The following is an 18,557-nucleotide window of genomic DNA, read 5'->3' as shown; positions in this document are numbered from 1 at the left end:
TGATATCTACTTTATACGGCTGTTGTGAAAATTAAATCACATACCTAAGGCTCTTAGCACAGTGCCTACTATAGTAGTTCTGTGTCTGGCACATATTAAGGACTGAATTGATCTTGGATATTATTAATATTGTTTAGGGTATTTATCCATTCATTCACTCTATAAATACTGTGGGGTGTCTTACTTCCTTTGGGTTGCTATAACAAAATACCACAGACTAGATAGGTTACAAACATCAAAAATTTATCCCTCACAGTTCTAGAGACTGGAAGTCCAAGATCAGGGTGCCAGCACAGGCTCTGGGGGAAGGCCCTCTTCCCACTTGCAGACTGCCGACTTTTCACTGTGCCCTCAGGTGGTGGAAGGGGTTAGGGAGCTCCTGGGAGCCTCCTTTATAAATCACTAATCCCATTCATGAGGGGGATTAGGATTTCAACATATGAATTTGGGGGCAGGGAGGGGGGAGACACACACAAACATTCCAGCCCACAGCATGGGGCTTACTCTATAGAGTGGACTGAAATGTGTCCCCCCAAAATTCGTAAGTTGAAGCCCTGACCCCCAAAGTGTCTGTATTTGGAGGTGGGGGTAGGGTCTTCCTGGAAGTATTTAAGGTTAAATAAGGTCATAAGTATAGGGCCCTGAACCAATAGGATTAGTGTCCTTATAAGAAGAGACACCAGATAGTTCTCTCTCCGCATCTTTCCATCTCCCTCTCTCTCTCCCTGCCATGTGAGGATACAACAGAAGGTAGTCTGCAAACCAGGAGGAGGGCTGTCACCAGAACCCGACCATGCTAGCACCTTGATCTTGGACTTCCAGCCTCTAGAATTGTGAGAAAATATATTGTTTAAGTCACCAGTCTATGGTATTTTGTTGTAGCAGCCCAAGCTGACTAATATGGACATGTAACCAAATAGATAAATATATAATTCATATACCGATGAGTACTAGAAGAAACATAAATGTGGGTGAGGGGATTTTAGAATGATAAGTATAGTTACAGTAGACAGGAAAGGCCACCCCAAGGAAGTGACACTGGGACAGACACCTGAAGGAAATGAGGAAGGATTTATGAGAATATCTTGGGTCACAACATTCCAGGCAAACAGCAAGTACAAAGTCCTTGAAGCATTCTTGGCCTGCTTGAGGAACAGCAAGGAGAGAGTAAGTGGGAGAGTGAGAGGAATAGGGATGCAGACCAGATTCCACGTCCAGATAGCTTGTGTAAGGTCTTTGGAGTTTCTATAATAATTGGCTGGATTTTGTAGCAAGTATAACATTTTTTCAGTCCACAAATCATGGTCCAAAAGTAACTGTCTTTATTTTTCTATAGCTAAACGTAGTTTCTATCTTAAGGTCTCAGTCTGCTCACTGGTTGAAAACTGGTCTGGTCAATTCCAGATTTTCTTGGTCAATTCAGGATTTTCCTGTCATCCCAAGTTTAAAATCAATCAATTCTAAAAAAAAAAAAAAAATCTCCTTTTCTCTGCTTCTCTTTAGGGTAGCATTTAAGTTCCCAGATATTTAAAGGACAGTGCAAAGGAGTGTTGATCTGTCATTCCTTACTTGCCAACACTGACATCTGCTGAATGTCTCATCCTGTCTGGTCCTCAGATGTCGTTATCTCTCCAGGATGACATCTGTTGAGATGCCCACATCCCCATCTAGTCCTTGGTCACAATATCTTGTGACATTTTGCACATGCTGTACCCTTTAGCAAAACCCCTTGGTTAACTGGTTTTGTCTTTCAGCTAACTCTAAGGAAGCTCTCTAAGGAAGAGGGGATGTCTAGAAAACTCCAGCTGTTCTCTTAGCCAGCAGGATGCTTGGCAGGGCTCCCCAGGCCCTCTCTGTCCAATAGCATCCCTCATGGGCTTTTGGGCTGGGTCACAGTAAAGTGGTAATGGGACTTCCGTGAGGGGTCAGCCTCCAGATTTCAGATGGAAAGTTGGCAAGTCTCTTCTACTCTCAGATCACTCTAAGCTTATCTAGGAATCTGGAGTTAATCCAAAAAGGGTAGGTGAGATATTATCTTCTTATTTTAGAAAAGATAGATAATTATCTTTCTCATACGGCACTCATTTCCCATTTGCCCCCTGCCAGGATACCAAAATCTGCAGATGCTTGAGTCCCTTCTATAAAATGGTGCAGTATTTGCATATAACCCACACACATCCTCCTGTATACTTTAAACCAGCTCTAAATTACTTACAATTCAAAGTAAATGCTGTGTAAATAGAAATAAATACAGTGTAAATTATATGTAAATAGTTGCCTGTGCACAGCAAATTCAAGTTTAGCTTTTTGAAACTTTCTGGAATCTTTTTTTTTTTTTTTGCGGTACGCGGGCCTCTCACTGTTGTGGCCTCTCCCGTTGCGGAGCACAGGCTCCGGACACGCAGGCTCAGCGGCCATGGCTCACGGACCCAGCCGCTCCGCGGCATGTGGGATCTTCCCGGACCCAGGCACGAACCCGTGTCCCCTGCATCGGCAGGCGGACTCTCAACCACTGCGCCACCAGGAAAGCTCTGGAATCTTTTTTTTTTTTTTTTTTTTTTAATATTTTTGATCTGCAGTTGGTTGAATCTGTGGATGTGGAACCTGTGGATACGGAGAGCCAGAGAGCCTAAGAGCCTGATGTATGTTCCTCCCCCAACGCTGCGGCATCAGTGGAACAACAAAGAAACCAAGCATACCAGAACCAGGAAGAGAAGCCCCTTCCTCTTTCAGTTTCCCTCCAGCACCCTCTACTGGCAATGTTTAACATGGTGCCAGTGGTGAAGGAGAAATCCTTACAGAGTTTAGTTCCATTAACACAGAGGAAGCACAAAAGGTGAATTTGGAGCTGAGAGGCAATAAGTTGATAACTGACATGTGGATGATGCACAGCGTTCATGTGATCAACTGGGTGTTATCACGGTCTGTAGAAGAACATTGATTGAGAGTCTGTTGGGTACTGGGCACTGTGGCATATGCTAAGGGTATAATGAGGAACACGATAGACCAAAATATCTGCCCTCCTGGAGTTTGCATATGGGATTGGGGCAGGCATAGATTGCCTGACAATAAATAAGTAAACAACCAAAAAAATACAGATAACAGTCGGTGCTATGATGAAAGTAAACAGGGGACTATAATAGAAACTAAGAAGGGGTCCTTTTTAGAATGGGCTGACAGGGGAGACCTCTTCCAGGAGGTGACAAAAATTATGAATGACTTTGAAATGGGCAAAAAAGATCACTAGGTCTCTTGTCTGGGACACCCTTCAAGTTATTCTCTGTCTGTCATTATCTTTAAACTATTTTACAGCTCTGTAAATTGTAGATAAACGATGCAATGCAAAGGAATGTTAACTATGGACATGTAAGTGGATTTTTCCTGTGAAAGTGAAATTGATTTCCCTCCCCCCAACGCCTCTGTAGAAGTGTTTTGCATATATTAAGCAAATTTACTTTTAGCATTCCTGATGGCCTACATGTATAACTGCTCTTTGGAATCTCCTTTTATTTCATTGTAACATCGTACTGGTTCCCTCATTAATTAACAAGTTTAGTGAAATCTTTGACATGTGTTCATTTTATATTCATATGAGAATGACATTAAAATAATGACGATCCTGGGGGAAGGCAAAATGGGTAAAGGGGGTCAACTGTATGGTGATGGATGGAAACTAAACTTTTGGTGGTGAGCACACTGTAGTATATATAGAAGTCAAAATATAACATTATACATGTGAAACTCATGTAATGTTATAAACCAATGTTACTTCAATTTAAAAAAAGATCCCTTAACACATTTAAATTCAATCCCCCCAAAGACTCCAGTGCTGGGGGGGTCACTCAGCCAGGGACTATTAGCCTAATATTCACATCACATCAAGACTGAGGGAGCTGATCACACTGTCTACTCCTTCATTATTTGTGTGTTGATAACACACGCCCAAAATCACCTCTACAAGACAGGGTCAAGGGAGAACACAGCCTTGCAATTTAGAGGCTGACACAGTTTTATCAAGGGTGCTTATGAAATCAAAGAGATACTGATTTTTCTAACACTGTGGGCAGTTAAAAGAACGTTTAATAGGACTCTTCATAGATATTTTTGAGCCCATGACAGGGCTGTGCTTATAGAATCCTAGAATTTTAAAATAGTATAGCAAACTTAGAAATCTAGTTCAATTCCCCCATTTTACATATGAATTAAGCAAGCCAGGAAAGCCTAGACGACTAGCTCAAGATCATTAACTAACTAGCGGCGAGCTCAGATATAACCCAGTGTCTTCCTCTTAGTCCCATACTCTTTCTACCACCAGGATGTTGGAGCCAACCAGAATTTCACAAGAGATTCCCAGCAATGCTCCCCATCCCTTCTTTCCTTCTTCATACATATACACTCACTCTGAAAAAGAAAGGGAGTGGTGGTGTCAGTGATGGTATGTGATAAGGAAAGAGCTTTGGGCTCAGAAACAGTTTTGGTTTTTCGTCTGGTTTTACTACGTATTTGTATTTCTGAGCTTTAGCGTCTTCATCTGCAAAGGCACAAATAATAAGCTGCCTTATAAGATTATTCAGAGGGTTAATAATAACCTATATAAAGTGCCTGGCATATAGTTGGTAGTCAATAAGTCATAGCTTTTATTAAATGCTTACAAAAATATATTAAAGAACAACCTACATGCCATAAAAAACCTTTACTCTTTGAGGAATGCACAGTTGACAGTACTGACATTTTCATAATAAGTTAGTACTTTCATGTGTAAATGAAAGTTATACACCCACCCACATACAGCCGTCTGTTAAAAAAAAAAACATCTATTGAATGGACAACTGGCAAACATAAGGCAACTCCACACAAATCAATATTCTCTCTCTACCTCCCACTGTTACACTTAGATGCTTAAAATAATTCTTACGTCTCTAGACAAAATCTGCTTACTTTTTTTCGTTTGTTTTTGTTTTAATATTTATTTATTTATTTGTCTGTGCTGGGTCTCAGTTGTGGCATGCAGGATCTTTAGTTGTGACATGTGGGATCTTTTTTAGTTGCAGCATGCGAGCTCTTAGTTGTGGCATGCAGGATCTAGTTCCCTGACCAGGAATTGAATCCAGGCCCCCTGCATTGGGAGCACGGAGTCTTAACCGCTGGACCACCAGGTTAAGTCCCAGAATCCGCTTACTTTCAAACTGCCTAAAATGAAATATGAACTAGAAACACTGTAGTTTTACAAGTACAATAGGCCCTGGAGTATGAGGCAATCCAAATGAGTGCACAGCTCTGTTTGCCACATCCTCTGCAAAAGTGATGGGACCCTGGGTGTGGTAATTAACCGAGGCTCATCCCCACTGATAAAAATAACTGTTTAATACTTCATAGTGAACAACAGGTTTTCATATACTATATAATTTTAAATGTTAAGAAACTAAAAAGAAGATGCTATGCCCTCCCTACGGCAACAAAAGCAGGGTTAGGGAAGTCTATCCAGACATATTGGCTCACTGGAGGACTAAATTTACATTACAGCTGTATTAGTTTGCTAGAGCTGCTGTAGTGATGTACCACAAAATGAGTGGCTTAGAACAACAGGAATTTATCATCTCACAGTTCTGGAGGCCGGAAGTCTGAAATCAAAGTGTTGGCAGGGCCATTCTCCCTCTGAAGGCACTAGGGAAGGATCTGTTCCAGGCCACTCTCCTAGCTTCGAGTAGGTCTTCGGTTTGTGGCAGTATAACTCCAATCTTCACATGGCCTTCTCTCTGTGTGTGGGTCTGTGTTGCATCCAAATTTCCCCCTTTTTAAGATACCAGTCATTGGATTTGGTCCCCTAATGACCTCATCTGCAAAGACCTTATTTCCAAATAAGGTCACATTCACAGGTACTAGGGCTTATATGAATTTTAGAGGTACACAACTCAATCTATAACAACCACCTCAAAGGTGGTTGTAGTGAGCAGCAGATTCTAAAGAAGAGCATTTTATAGAGGGAAAAATAGAACATATAAAGGTTAAGAGACAGATTGTGAACTCTGTGAGGGCTGAGATATTTGTCTCTTTCTCCCTTGTATCTGCAGCACTTCGAAAAGTGCCAGTTTCATTCAGTAAGTGATTGTTGAATGAATATAAGGTCATTGCATGTCTAAGGAATGGCATGGCCTTAAGTTCATTGTCCCCAGGAAGGTAGGCAAAGATTCTATTACGAAGAGCCCTGCAAACCACACTAAGTGTAAGAAACTAGGGCTGACATGATGACGATATTAAGGAATTCCACGGATGCCTGGCACCCGCCAGCTACTCCTCTTCCCCAGAGCACATGCAAGGGTGCCATGCCGCGAGGGCCGCAAGAAGAAGGGCGCCAGCTCTACACACTCCAAAGTAGAGCTGGGGTCTCCAGCTAAAGCTGGATGGAAGCACATGGTTTGGGCTCCAAGTCTACGTGGAGCCTCCTACTTTGCTCTTTCCAACCCATCCTGCCCTCACTCCCCGCCCGGCTGCCCCGCCGACTCCTGGAAGACACCAGGCTGTCTCCAGGGCTCCGTGAACCCCGCGGGAGGAATCCCGGACCGCGCTCCAACCACCCCCGGCCCCGCCCTCCTTCCCACTGGAACGCAGCGAGAGCGCAAGCGCGCCTTCCAGAGCAGAGCGCGCGCTCGCGAGCTCCCCGCATACCCGTGCTCATCCGGGTCTCGGCGAACCTCAGCCAATGGTGGACGTTCACGGCCCTCGAGGGCGGGGCTAAGCCTTCTCTCACATGGGGCCTCTGCTCACAGTGGGCGCTTCCAGGCAACACCAACCAGTCAGCCGAGAAAAGGGGCAGAGGGAGAATGTCTAGCGTCTGGGCGAGGATAGACCGTTTTGAGATGGAGCAGCTGTCGCCCCGTAGAAGCGACTGAAGTGCAAGCAGATTCCCCAGAGCTGCTGTAGTAAACACACTTCAGAAACGTGAGGTGCCGGTGGTCACGTGGGGAGTGCCCCCTCCAATGAGGAGCCGAGGGCGGGGCCGAGGCCGCTGACGCGGCGGTGGCGGCGGAGTCACCCGGCCAGCCTCGGGACCGGTCACCGGCCGGCAACCGTCCAGCGGCCTCGACCACCGCCTCCGTGCTCCGTCCTCACTCCTCTTTCCCGGGCCGAGAGGCAGCGTGGCCGACAGTGGCTAAATTCTCTCTCATTCCTGTCGGCGACTCGCCTCAGGCGGGCCGTCTGCTCCTCGGGGGCCGCCTCGGTGGGGCTAGGTTTCCGTGACGAACCTCCTGGGGCTGCCCGCGCCCGCTCGGGCCGTCGTGTCGGCTCGATTTTGTTGAACTTGCTCAGCCTCCGCCGCCGGTCCGGGGCCCTCGAAGTTATGCGTCTCGTCCAGGAGGTGGCGGCGGGTGCCGGCTCCTAAAGGCGTCATACCCGGACTCCGCTGACTGGGCAACCTCCATTCATCTTCCAGCTGCGCCGCCAGCGCCCTCTCCCTCTCCCGTCCCCTCCTCGGACTCATTTTTTCCTTCCCTCCCCTCTGCCGCCCTTTCCTCACTCCTTGGGTGCGGCGATTCTCCTGCGACCGGAGGTGTCGGTTATGAGCCGGACGCCCCTGCCCTGAATTTCTCCGCGGAGGAGCTCGGCGGCTCCCCGCCACCCGCCGCGTCCCCGGGATGGGGGTGAATGCTGTGCACTGGTTCCGAAAGGGGCTTCGGCTTCACGACAATCCTGCCCTGAAGGAGTGTATTCAGGGCGCCGACACCATCCGCTGCGTCTACATCCTCGACCCCTGGTTCGCCGGCTCCTCCAATGTTGGCATCAACAGGTGGCGGTGAGTCAAAATCCCGTGGGAAATTGGTTTCGCTGTTTGCTGAATCAAGACTTCACATGCGATCGGCCAGACCTGAGAATTTAGACCTGGCACCGGCTTGCCTATGCCGTTTTAATTACTGCAGGTGCTTTAAGTATTAAATAGAACGGATTTAATAGTCCTCTGGACAGAGAGTGCTGTGCTGGCAGCCTGGAACACCTTGGCCTTAAGGTGTGAGTTCCGTGGCTCTGCACTAATGGGAACTCTTACCGTGGATTTATGGAGTGCTTAGTGCTGGAGTTAAAGAAACACCCGTCCAGTTCTCAGTGGCCCGTGGGTTGATTTCCTTGGCCTCTTTGTGGCGTTTGAAGGGATTGCGGTTTTTAATGTTTACGTTTGTGTGTGTCTAGTTAACTCATAGTATGGAGAAAATCATTCAGTAGAGTCGCCTCCAAATCCGGTTTTCTTCCACCATGAGGTTGCCACAGGCAAAGCAAGGGAAACATTTCTCTTTGCTCGGCTCTCCCTCTCCACTCCTCCTTGTGGTTGACTAGACAAGCACAGTTTTTCTTTCTAGGCAATGTATAATCCTTCTAGGATTCAGAGCACTGGAAGAAATCGTAGAGAAGCTTTATGATCTTTTCCTGAAACGCCAGGCTAGAGGACTGTTAGGCCCCCTGGTGGAAATGAAACCGTTCTTTCAACAGATTATTGATCACCTACTGTATACCAGGCACTGCTTTAAACACTAGGGATACGGTAGTGAATGAAACAGATAGAACTTCTTGTGCTTTTCAAGCACATGTCCCAGAAAGCATATAGTATTTAGTGGCGATAAAGGATTTGCAGAAATAGAGATAAAAGGGATGAAAAATACAAGGGGTCGGGGTTGGAGTAGCAGTTTAAAATATGGTGCTAGGGAAAAACTCAGAGAAAGTCACAGTTGAGCAAGATGATGAAGCAAGTAATGGATTACAGATATCTAGGGAAAAGCATTCCAGGGAGAAGGAACAGTAAGAGAAAAGAACCTGAGTTGGAAATATGCTTAACCTTTGGAAGGAACAACAGAAGAAACCAATATGGCTGGAGCAGAATAAGTGAGAGGAAAAGTAGTAGATGAGGTCAGAGATGTAATAGGGCCAGATTGAGTAGAGCTTTATAGGCAGTTGTCACGATTTGGGCTTTTACTCACAGCAAAGTGGGAATAATTGTAGGATTATGAGCAGAGAAGTGATGTGATTTGACGTAAGTTTTTAAAAAACTTCTCTGGCTGCGGTTCTGAGAACAGACTCAGATTGTGGGATGGAGGTGGACAAAAAGCAGTAAGACCAGTTAGGAGTCCATTGCATTCATCCAGGTGAGATATGATAATGACTTGGACCATAGTGATTGTGGTGGACGTGGTGACAAGTAGTCAAGTGCTGAGTATATTTTGAAGGCAGGATTCACAGAATTTATTGACAGATTGGATATATGGTGTGAGAGAAAGAGAAGGAATTAGGAATGATTTCAAAATTTGACTTGAGAAACTAGAAGGATGGAACTGCTCTTTGCTAAGTGGTCAGTTGAAGAAGCCATTGAGAGGGTGATTTGAGTTCTCTTTTGAACTTGGTTAAGTTTGAAATGTTTATTACACATCCAGGTAGAGATAGCAGATAGGTAGTTGGATATATCTGGAGTTAAGGACAGAGATCCAGGCAGGAGGTATAAATTAGAGAGTCATCACTTTATAGGTACCTTTTAAAGCCATTTATTAATCCATTCAGTCATTGAACAGGTATATGGCATGCATGTACTACATGTCAGACACTTTTAGGTGTAGGGCATTCAGTATAAACAAAATAGCTAAAAAATCCCTGTCTTGTTGAAGCACATTCTGGTAGAGCCATGAGACTATATGAGAACATTAAGAAAATGAGTGTATATAGAGAAGAGAGGCGGTCCAAGAACTGAGCCTTGGGTACTCAAATGTGTTGAAATTGTGGACCTGTGGAAGAACCAGCGTAGGAGTTTGAGAAGGAACATCTAGGAAGATGAGAAAACCCAGAAGAGTATGGTGTCTTGGAAGCCAAGTAAAGAAGGAGAGAGAGTGTTTCAAAGAAAGTGTTTTATCTTTGTCAAGTTGCTGGTCAAGTGAGATGAGGACTGAAAATTAAAAATCATATTTAGCATTTGAGATCATTCATAATCATGACTAAAGTGGTTCCAGTAGTGTCGGAGACAAAAGCCTTTTGGGAATGGCTAGCTCTTTTTTTTTTTTTTTTTTTTTTTGCGGTACGCGGGCCTCTCACTGTTGTGGCCTCTCCCGTTGCCGAGCACAGGCTCCGGACGCGCAGGCTCAGCGGCCATGGCGCACAGGCCCAGCCGCTCCGCAGCATGTGGGATCTTCCCGGACTGGGGCACGAACCCGTGTCCCCTGCATCGGCAGGTGGACTCCCAACCACTGCGCCACCAGGGAAGCCCTAACTAGCTCTTCTAAGAAGTTTTCCTCTAGGGGGATCAGAGAAATGGTGTAGTTCCTGGAGGAGAACATGAAGTCAAGAGAGGATTTTTTTTAAGATGGGAGAAATTACAGCATGTTTGTGTACTGATGGGAATTATATAGCAACTCTATATAAAACACTTTCCTTAGCAGAATTGGTGTCAAAGTTGATTCTGGAAAAAGATAATAAATGTTATATATTTTAATCTATTAATATCTTAACAATATAGTAATGATTCCCTCTTCATAAGATTGTTAGGAGGATTAAATTAGTTTAAAAATGTTAAATGCGGGCTTCCCTGGTGACGCAGTGGTTGAGAGTCCGCCTGCCGATGCAGGGGACACGGGTTCGTGCCCCGGTCCGGGAAGATCCCACATGCCGAGGAGCCTGTGCGTCCGGAGCCTGTGCTCCACAACGGGAGAGGCCACAACAGTGAGAGGCCCGCGTACTGAAAAAAAAAAAAAAAAAAAAAGTTAAATGCTTAAAATGTGAGTGGTAGTAGTAAGTGCTTATTTGCTGTTTGCTCTTAAATTGGAAGTCCTAGGTAAATAATATCTAGTTAAATGCCTACAGTCAGTTTCTTCTAGAGTACTTTATAAGTTTATAAAACCTAAACTATAAAATTCTGTAGATTAGGGGTTATATATTGCTTTACTTTGTACATCCAACAACTCACATTGTTAAATAATGAGTGAAATAAAACTTGTAAGCATAATAGGAATAGTCTCATATTTTCCTTTTTAAAAAGGATTTTTTTAACTACTAAATATTGCCCTTGATGAGTAACAGATAAAGATGTAAATAATGAAGAGAGACAGTTTTCCACTGAAGTCTGTTATAAAAATGAGGGAGAGATTTTATTTAATTTGTTCTCATAGCACCAACTACAGTGCTTTTCATATAGTAGTAACTCAGTTAATGTTTGTTAATGAAGTGACTTCCAGGAGTCAATAATTTTATGTTTAAACAACTTTATTAATTTACTCATTGACCATAGAATAAGGTGCAAATTCCTTAGCTTGGCATTCAGGCTGTCTTGTGGGTTTCTGTCTTCTTTCCTTTGTGCCATTTCCTTTAATCAACAGTATTTCCTAGATTTTTGGATTTAACAGAAAAACAAATTTTTAAAAATTTATTTTGCCTAAGTAAATTAACAGAACCACCTTTTGATGTTGCCATCATTTCATTTAAGCAACTAGAGAAAGAAGAACAAACAAAACCCAAAGTTAGCAGAAGGGATGAAATCATAAAGATCAGAGCAAAAATAAATGAAATAGAGACTAAGAAAACAGTAGAAAAGATCAATGAAACTAAAAGCTGGTTCTTTGACAAGATAAAATTAATGAACCTTTAGCCAGACTCATCAGGAAAAAAAAGGGAGAGGACCCAAATGAATAAAATTAGAAATGAAAAAGGAGAAGTTACAATGGACACCACAGAAATACAGAGGACCATAAGAGACTACTACAACCAACTATATGCCAATAAAATGGACAACCTAGAAGAAATGAACAAATTCTTAGTAAGGTGCAATCTCCTAAGACTGAACCAGGAAGAAATAGAAAATATGAACAGACCAATTACAAGTACTGAAATTCAATCCGTGATTAAATAGCTCCCAACAAACAAAAGTCCAGGACTAGATGGCTTCACAGGTGAATTCCACTAAACATTTAGAGAAGAGTTAACACCTGTCTTTCTGAAACTATTCCAAAAAACTGCAGAGGAAGGAACACTTCCAAACTCATTCTATGAGGCCACCATCACCCTAATACCAAAATCAGAAAAAGATACCACACACACAAAAAAATTACAGGCCAATATCACTGATGAACATAGATGCAAAAGTCCTCAACAAAATACTAGCAAACTGAATCCAGTCGTACATTAAAAGGATCATACATCATGATCAAGTGAGATTTATCCCAGGGATGCACAGATTTTTCAGTATCCACAAATCAATCAGTATGATACACCACATCAACAAATTGAAGAATAAAATCCATATGATCATCTCTGTAGATGCAGGAAAAGCTATTGATAAAATTCAACATCCAGTTATGATAAAAACTCTCCAGAAAGTGGGCATAGAGGGAATATACCTCAACATACTAAAGGCCGTATATGACAGACCCACAGCTAACATAATCAATGAAAAGCTGAAAACATTTCCTCTAAGATTAGGAAAAAACCAAGGATGACCACTCTTGCCACTTTTATTCAACGTGGTTTTGGAAGTCCTAGCCACGGTGATCAGAGGGGAACAAAGAAATAAAAGGGAGCCAAATTGGAACAGAATAAGTAAAACTGTCGCTGTTTGTGGATGACATGATACTATACATAGAAAATCCTGAAGATGCCACCAGAAAAATACTAGAGCTTATCAATGAATTTGGTAAAGTTGCAGGATACAAAATTAATATGCAGAAATCTGTTGCATTTCTATATGGTAACAGTGAAAGATCAGAAAGAGAAATTAAGGAAACAATTGAATTCACCATCACATCAAAAAGAATAAAATACCTAGGAATAAATTGACCTAAGGAGGCAAAAGACCTGTACTCCAAAAACTGTAAGACCCTGATGAAAGAAATTGAAGATGACACCAACAAATGGAAAGATGTACTGTATTCTTGGATTGAAAGAATCAATATTGTCAAAATGACTATACTACCCAAGTCATTCTACAGATCAAAGTACCAATGGCATTTTTCACAGAACTAGAACAAAAATTTTTTAAATTCGTATGGAAACAAAAAAGACTGCGAATAGCCAAAGCAATCTTGAGAAAGAAAAATGTAGCTGGAGGAATCATGCTCCCTGACTTCAGACTATACTACAAAGCAACAGTAATCAAAACAGTATGGTACTGGCACAAAAACAGAAGTATAGATCAATGGAACAGGTAGAAAGCCCATAAATATACCCACACACCTATGGTCAATTACTCTACAATAAAGGAGGCAGTAACGTGTAATGGAGAAAAGACAGTCTCTTCAATAACCAGTGCTGAGAAGACAGGACAGCTACATGTAAAAGAATGAAATTAGAACATTCTTTAACACCATACACAAAAATAAACTCAAAATGCATTAAAGACCTAAATGTAAAATTGGATATCATAAAACTCTGAGAGGAAAACATAGGCAGAACACTCTTTGACACAAATCGTAGTAATATCTTTTTGGATGTGACTCCCAGAGTAATGGAAATAAAAACAAAAATAAACAAACGGGACCTACTTAAACTTAAAATCTTTTGCACAGCAAAGGAAACCAGAAAGAAAACAAAAAGACAACCTACAGAATGGGAGAAAATATTTGCAAATGATGTGACCGACAGGGAATTTATCTCTAAAATATACAAACAGCTCATACAGCTCAATATCAGAAAAAACAAACAATCCAATCAAAAAATGGGCAGCAGATCTAAATAGACATTTCTCCAAAGAAGGCATACAGATGGCCAAAGGCACATGAAAAGATGCTCATCATTGCTAATTATTAGATAAATGCAAATCAAAACTACAATGAGGTATCACCTCACACCAGTCAGAATGGCCATCATCAAAAATTCTACAAACAATAAATGCCGGAGAGAGTGTGGAGAAAAGGGAACCCTCCTACACTATTGGTGGGACTGTAAATTGGTACAGCCACTATGGAGAACGTATGGAGTTTCCTTAAAAAACTAAAAATAGAGCTACCATATGATCCTGCAATCCCACTCCTGGACATATATCTGGAGAAAACCATAATTCGAAAAGATACATGCGTCCCAATGTCCGTAGCAGCACTATTTACAATAGCCAAGACCTGGAAACAACCTGTATGTCCATTGACAGATGAATGGATAAAGAAGATGTGAAACACACACACACACACACACACACACACACACACACACACACACACACACACAGGAATATTACTCAGCCATAAAAAGAATGAAATAATGACATTTGCAGCAACATGGGTGGACCTAGAAGATTATCACGCTAAGTGAAGTAAGCCTGGCAAAGACAAATATCATATGATATCACTTATATGTGGAATCTAAAAAAAAAAAATTATACAAATGAGCTTATATGCAAAACAGAAATAGACCCCCACACATAGAAAACAAACTTATGGTTACCAAAGGGGAAGGGGGGAGGATAAATTAGGAGTTTAGGATTAACATATATACACTACTATATATAAAACAGATAACCAACAAGGACCTACTATATGGCACAGAGAACTATACTCAATATTTTGTAATAACCTATAAGGGAAAAGAATCTGAAAAAGAACATATATATGTGTGTGTGTACATATCTATACACACACACACAAACACACATATATATAGTTATAACTGAATCACTTTGCTGTATACCTGAAACTAACACAACATTGTAAATCAACTATACTTCAATTTAAAAAGAAGGGTGCTCTACTATTTACAGTAGGCAAGACATGGAAACAATGTAAATTTCCATCAACAGATGAATGGATAAAGAAGATGTGGTACACACACACACACACACACACACACACACACACACACTCATATACTGGAATATTACTCAGCCATAGAAAAGAATGAAATAAGGTCACTTGCAGCTACATGGATGGACCTAGAGGTTATCCTATGAAGCAAAGTAAGTCAGAAAGAGAAAGACAAATAACATATGATATCATTTGTATGTGGAAGCTAAAATATGACACAAATGAACTTATTTACAAAAGAGAAACAGACTCACAGACATAGAGAACAGACTTGTGGTTGCCAAGGTGGAGGGGGGTGCAGGAGGGGGTTGGATTGGGAGTTTGAGACTAGCACATGCCAACTACTGTATATAAAATAAAGAAGAAGGTCCTACTGTATAGCACAGGGAACAATATTCAATATCCTGTAATCATAATGAAAAAAATATGAAAAATAATATATATGTAACTGAATCACTTTGCTGTACACCAGAAACTAATACAACATTGTGAATCGAATATACTTCAGTTTTTAAAAAAGGAGTGCTTTAACATTAAAAAAAAGTTTGAAGGACATTGTTACAAAATAAAAGACAGTTCTTTGATTTGAATAAATTAAGCTTTATGAAAATTCACTTTGCCCCATTTGATCTCTCAGACCAGTGAAAATTTTATCGTGAATTTGTCATCTTTGGATTTGAGTAGTTTATAGTATTTCAATTCCTTCCTCCACTTATTTCTTGTTGAAGTTATGTGACACAAAAACTTATATGTGAATGTCCATAGAGTTACTATTATTCATAATAACCTAAAGGTAGAAACAACCTAAATGTCCATCTGTTGATGAATGGCTAAACAAAATATGATATATCTGTACAATGGAATATTATTCAATCATAAAAAGGGGTACTGATACATGCTACAACATGGATGGACATGCAAACATTATACTAAGTGAAGAAGCCAGTCACAGTATCCCACATGCTATTTGATTCTATTTATATGAAATGTCCTCAACGGGTAAGTATGTAGAGATAGAAAATAGATTAGTGACTTCTTCGGTCTGGTGGGGGAGGGGTTGTGGGAGTTGAGCTAAGGGGCATGGGGTTTCTTTTTGAGGTGATGAAAATGTTCTAGAAGGTGATGGTTGCACAACTTTGTGAATATACTAAAAACCATTGAATTGTACATGTTGAAAAATAAACAAAACCCCAGAACCCTACTCACCTCTTTAAGGCCCAGTCCAAATGACGCCGTTTCCAATATACCTTTCTTTAACATCTTGTCTGGTTGATGAACAGTTTTGTGAGCTCTTATATCATTTTTTGATACTACTTATATCATCCTTAGTAATTACTTCTTTCATTTGTAAATATTGATATAGTTCTCATATATTCATTTCTCCCCTGTTTAACAGATTGCACCTCTTCTTCCTAAAGAGAAGATACTATTCATTTAATCAGAGTTTATTTGGGGTTCATATTCATGGCAGGCACTATTCTTGGTGCTGGGGATACAACAATGAATAAACAGAAAAAGTCCCTGCCTTGAGAAGCTTCTAGTATAGGAGGAAAAACAGACAATAAAACAAACATATCAGCTGGTGGTAATTGTAATGGAGAGAAATAAAGCAGAATGTGAGAACAGAGACCTAAATGAAGGAGAAAAAAGCTATGGAAATATCTGGGGGAAGAGCCCTGTGTATTCTTCACAATGTCTAGCATCATGTCTTGTACAAAGTAGGCATTTGGTAATTATCTTTTAAATTTTCTTTGTTAAGTCTAGGATTTGGGAGAGGGGCAGTTACTTCCCTTAACTTAGATGCTAACGTGTAACAAACTCATAATTTGGAAAAATAATTTTTAATGAAGAGATTACTTTTGATATTTAAACTTAAACATGTTTATGACACAGTTGATGCTGTCACATGAGAGTCTCTTAATTTTCAGTAACCGAATCTATAAATGTATCCACATCTTTACTTATTCTTTCCTTCTACTGTATGACTTCAGTGAAAGAGATATTGCTTACCCTATTCAAAACCAGTATCTTTTCTCCATTGTATATTCTTGCCTCCTTTGTTGTAAATCAATTGACCATAAGTGTCTGGGTTTATTTCTGGGCTTTCTATTCTGTTCCATTGATCTATGTGTCTGTTTTGTGCCAGTACTATATTGTGTTGATTACTATAGCTTTGTAGTATCATCTGAAGTCAGGGAGCATGATTCCTCCAGCTCTGTTCTTTCTCAAGATTTGGCTTTTCAGGGTCATTTGTGTTTCCACACAAATTTTAAAATTATTTGTTCTAGTTCTGTGAAAAATGCATTGGTATTTTGATAGGGGTTGCATTGAATCTGTAGAGTGCCTTGGGTAGTATGGTCATTTTAACAATATTGATTCTTCCAATCCAAGAACACAGTGTATCTTTCCATCTGTTTGTGTCATCTTGAATTTCTTCCATCAGTATCTTATAGTTTTTGGAGTACAGGGCTTTTGCCTCCTTAGGTAGGTTTATTCGTAGGTATTTTATTCTTTTTGATGTGATGGTAAATTCCATTGTTTCTTTAATTTCTCTTTCTGATCTTTCTGTATTAGTGTATAGAAATGCAACAGATTTCTGTGTGTTAATTTTGTACCCTGCAACCTTACCAGATTCGTTGATGAGCTCTAGTAGTTTTCTGGTGGTGTCTTTAAGATTTTCTAATTTGAAAAGATACATGCATCCCAATGTTCACAGCAGCATTGTTTACAATTGCCAAAATATGGAAGCAACCTAAGTGTCCATCAACAGCTAAATGGATAAAAATGGATAAACAAGATATGGTGTGTGGTGTATATATATGTATGTGTATACACACACACACACACACACACACACACACACACACACAATGAAATACTATACAGCCATAAAAAAGAGCGAAAATTTGCCGTTTCCAGCAACATGGAGAAACATGGAGGGTATTATGTTAAGTGAAATAAGTCAGACAGAGAAAGAAAAATACTATATGATATCAGTTATATATGGAATCTAAAAAATACAACAAACTAGTGAATATAACAAAAAAGAAACAGACTCACAGATACAGAGAACAAACTAGTGGTTACCAGTGAGAAGGGGGAGAGGGATAATAGAGGGGTGGGGGAGTGGGTGGTAAAAACTGTTGGGTGTAAGATATGCTGCAAGGATGTATTGTACAACATGAAGAATATAGCCAATATTTTGTAATAATTGTAAATGGAGTATAACCTTTAAAAATTGTATAAAGTAAAATAAATGCCTTTAAAAATCCCAATATCTTCATCTGTACTCTATAAACTTTGTTAGCTTTATTGAGGTATAATTGACAAATTGAAATTGTATATATTTAAGCTGTAAGATAGATTTTTTGATATATGTATTCATCGTGAAGCTCATTTTTGATTATTCACTTTCACCTTTTCTTTAACGCTGTCCTCTTTTTAAGTTGCTTCCAATCAACATTTAAACATGCTTAAAACCAAATTCTATAAACAAACAACAACAAAAAACCAAACAGGAACGAAACCTACCCTTGACATTCCTCTCCTGAAACTATGTTTCTCAGTTCCTTTATAGTCACACTTCCTAAACAAGGTGTCTAAATACTGACTGACTTCATTTCTTTATCTTCTACTCACCCTTGAACCCACTCCAAATTTGGTTTTACCCACTCCCCATCCCCTTCTCCACCAAAACTGTTTTCATCCAAAGGATACTTTAAAACTTTTCATTCCTGGACTTTTTACTGTTTGACACATTTGACTACACATTCCTCTTCTTCTCTCTGCTTTGGTTAGAGGATTCTCCTA

General features: G+C 40.6%; 1 protein-coding gene across 3 annotated transcripts in view; it reads left to right on the top strand.

Moving 5' to 3' along the window:
- Nucleotides 1-7,619: 7,619 nt before the first annotated feature.
- CRY1 (cryptochrome circadian regulator 1) overlaps nucleotides 7,620-18,557 on the top strand; it is a 92,866-nt gene continuing 81,928 nt past the window's right edge. For all 3 annotated transcript variants that reach the window (XM_082666497.1, XM_082666496.1, XM_082666495.1), the window contains exon 1: nucleotides 7,620-7,792. In XM_082666497.1, coding sequence (XP_082522623.1) covers nucleotides 7,635-7,792 — 158 coding nt within the window. In that variant the 5' untranslated portion in view covers nucleotides 7,620-7,634. The remainder of the gene's footprint in view (nucleotides 7,793-18,557) is intronic.

Source organism: Grampus griseus, assembly GCF_964374135.1.
Source record: "Grampus griseus genome assembly, chromosome: 11".
Classification (NCBI taxonomy): domain Eukaryota; kingdom Metazoa; phylum Chordata; class Mammalia; order Artiodactyla; family Delphinidae; genus Grampus; species Grampus griseus.
The sequence above is the reverse complement of the archived record's forward strand: the minus strand, read 5'-3'. Positions and strand labels throughout refer to the sequence as shown.